At 43.0% G+C, this 3,220-nt stretch overlaps 1 protein-coding gene across 1 annotated transcript; it reads left to right on the top strand.

Annotated features, from left to right (window-relative positions):
- Window positions 1-1,245: 1,245 nt before the first annotated feature.
- LOC308311061 (tubulin alpha chain-like) lies at window positions 1,246-2,601 on the top strand (the record flags this gene model as incomplete). Its single annotated transcript, XM_080757569.1, has 1 exon — window positions 1,246-2,601. The coding sequence occupies one exon, from the start codon at window positions 1,246-1,248 to the stop codon at window positions 2,599-2,601; it is 1,356 nt and encodes a 451-aa protein (XP_080613695.1).
- Between the last annotated feature and the right edge of the window lie 619 nt (window positions 2,602-3,220).

Genomic DNA, 3,220 nt, shown 5'->3' with positions numbered 1-3,220 from the left:
CCTTGTCTCACTTCAATTCTATTCTTTGATTTCAATTCTATTCCTTGATTTCAAATCTATTCCTTGATTTCAAATCTTAGTAGTTCCTTCTGCTACTGCTTGTTCTTCCTGATTTACAGCAGGTGAATACACACCTTATGTACTCTGTTCTCTAAATGGTCTAACGTCATACAAACTGTTGCCTAACAACACAGATTTTGCAGGCATTTGGGTTGGGACAGAGTCAAGAGAGTGGCGACACTAGCGTTGACTCCCATTGCGGAAGTGCTCATTCTATCTCAATGGGATAGTTCCAGCCATAGGAGCAATGTTTGGAACTATAGCCCATAGGCACCCGCTTTGCGGAAAGATCAAAGCGTGTCGCTACTCTCCTACTCTACACTCTGGGTTGGGATTTTATAAGTATATAATATACTTATGTATATTTTTATACATAAGTGGCAGATAGAGGAGCACGGGGTCGGGGAGAGAGAGAAAAGGGGGAGGAGAGGCTGAGCGAGAGCGAGCCGAGAGAGGTATAGGGATTGGGTATATCGATCCCCAAACTAGTAGTCTGAACTGGACTAGTACAATATAATAAAAATCACACCCGTGTGATCTTACAACATCAATTACAACATGTTTGTTTAAGCAACGGGTGCTAATGTTTGTTTTAGTCCTCAAAAATAAAAAAATGAATCACACAGGTGTGATAAAATTAATCTTACATCATCATACATCATCTCATTCCGGCCAATAAGAATTTGCGTCCTCAACTTCGTCTTCAATGTTTGTGTTACGCAATGTTTGTGTTTACACGAACACAAATAATTATCCATTCATTGTCAATGGGATTTAATGTCCGTGTAGGACAACACTTAGCACATACACCAAAAGATGGACAAAACATAATTTAGCCCTTCTTTATAATACTTTACTTAAGTGCTCATTGTTTTTAGACCAAGTAAATATTGTTTTGTGTATTTCACCAGGCTAACATTGTATAAAAGGAAGAAAAATGTTGTTGTTATGCAACAGTTTGTGTTGCGTGATGTCAAGCAATTTAGTCAGATTATAGTATATAAAGCTATGTTGCAAGCTCCAGGTGCATTCAATAATCATAAACAGGAAGAAATAGAAATAGAAGAATTAGAGCAACAGGAAATTGAACAAGCAGAAGCAGAAACACAAGCAGAAGCAGAAACAAGAAGAAGCAGAAGAAACTAATTCAGAAGCAGAAGAAGAAACTAATTCAGACTTGAGAAAATGCGTGAGTGCATTTCTATCCACATCGGCCAGGCCGGTGTCCAGATTGGCAATGCCTGCTGGGAACTCTATTGCCTGGAGCATGGGATCCAGCCAGACGGACAAATGCCCAGTGACAAGACCATTGGAGGAGGAGATGATTCTTTCAACACTTTCTTCACCGAGACCGGGGCTGGAAAGTACGTCCCTAGAGTTGTTTTTATAGATCTGGAGCCCACTGTTATTGATGAAGTGCGCTCTGGGACCTACCGCCATTTGTTCCATCCTGAGCAGCTGATCACTGGCAAAGAGGATGCTGCCAACAACTATGCCCGTGGACACTACACCATTGGCAAGGAAATCATTGAAGTGGTGGTGGACAGGATCCGCAAACTCTCAGATCAGTGCACCGGACTTCAGGGTTTCCTGGTCTTCCGCAGCTTTGGAGGGGGCACTGGCTCTGGTTTAACCTCCCTCCTGATGGAGCGGCTCTCTGTTGAATACGGCAAGAAGTCCAAGCTGGAGTTCTCCATCTACCCAGCTCCTCAGGTGTCCACGGCGGTGGTCGAACCTTACAACTCCATTCTGACCACCCACACCACGCTAGAGCACTCTGACTGTTCCTTCATGGTTGATAATGAGGCTATCTATGATATCTGCCGTAGGAACCTTGATATTGATTGTCCTACCTACACCAACCTAAACAGGCTCATTAGTCAGATCGTGTCCTCCATCACGGCCTCCCTTCGCTTCGATGGTGCTCTAAATGTTGATGTGACAGAGTTCCAGACCAACTTGGTTCCCTATCCTCGGATCCATTTCCCGCTGGCCACCTATGCCCCTGTCATCTCTGCTGAAAAGGCTTATCATGAGCAGCTGTCAGTTAGTGAAATCACTAATGCCTGCTTTGAGCCAGGAAATCAGATGGTGAAATGCGACCCACGTCATGGCAAGTACATGGCCTGCTGCCTGCTGTACCGCGGCGATGTGGTGCCCAAAGATGTCAATGCTGCTATTGGAATGATAAAGGCCAACCGTAAGATCCAGTTTGTCGACTGGTGCCCAACTGGGTTCAAAGTCGGCATCAACTACCAGCCCCCGACTGTAGTACCTGGTGGAGATCTGGCCAAGGTCCAAAGAGCTGTGTGCATGCTGAGCAACACCACAGCTATTGCTGAGGCCTGGGCTCGGCTTGACCACAAGTTCGATCTGATGTATGCCAAACGTGCTTTCGTCCACTGGTATGTAGGTGAGGGTATGGAAGAGGGGGAGTTCTCTGAGGCCAGAGAGGACATGGCAGCCCTGGAGAAGGATTATGAGGAGGTCGGACTTGACTCCGTTGAGGTTGGGGGAGAGGGCGAAGGGGAAGAAGATTAAGTTATTTAGCTGGATATTTTGCTAGATCGTTATTATTTTAATGAGAGGCCAGACCAGGAAAGTAAAAAGAACCCAGAAGATGTATAGAGGTGCATGGATGTGCTACGTATTATTGTAAGAGCTACTGGGTTTCATTTTTTCTTTCCTTTTCCTTTCTTTTCTGTCTTTTTTAACCAATTTTTTACCTGGAGGAACCTCTTTTTTTAATAACAGAATATGCACAACACAATGTCAGTATTTCCGTACCTCTTTTTTATAACAGATATCCACAGCAAAATATCATGTCAATTTCAAATATGTCTTTTTTATAACGGGAATATCCACGACACGAAATGACGTTGTTTGCATCACCTTTATTTTCTACAACAGAATATCCGCAACAGCACATGATGTCAATGTTTGCATCTCTTTTTTAATAGCAGGAATGTCCACAACATACAGTAAAGTAATATTTTGCACCTTTTTTTTTATAAGAGATTTTACACAAGCACAACATAATGTCAAAGTTTGCCCTTTTCTTTATATACATTTTTTAAAACTTTTTAAGATTAAGCCCTGACAGCACATAGCTTAGCCTAAGGTCAACGTTTGCAGCTTTTTTTCTTCTTTTTTTCAGGGG

Source organism: Protomyctophum bolini, assembly GCF_963924005.1.
Source record: "Protomyctophum bolini genome assembly, chromosome: 23".
In the NCBI taxonomy this organism is placed as follows: Eukaryota; Metazoa; Chordata; class Actinopteri; order Myctophiformes; family Myctophidae; genus Protomyctophum; species Protomyctophum bolini.
This window is presented reverse-complemented; position numbering and strand designations above follow the sequence as displayed.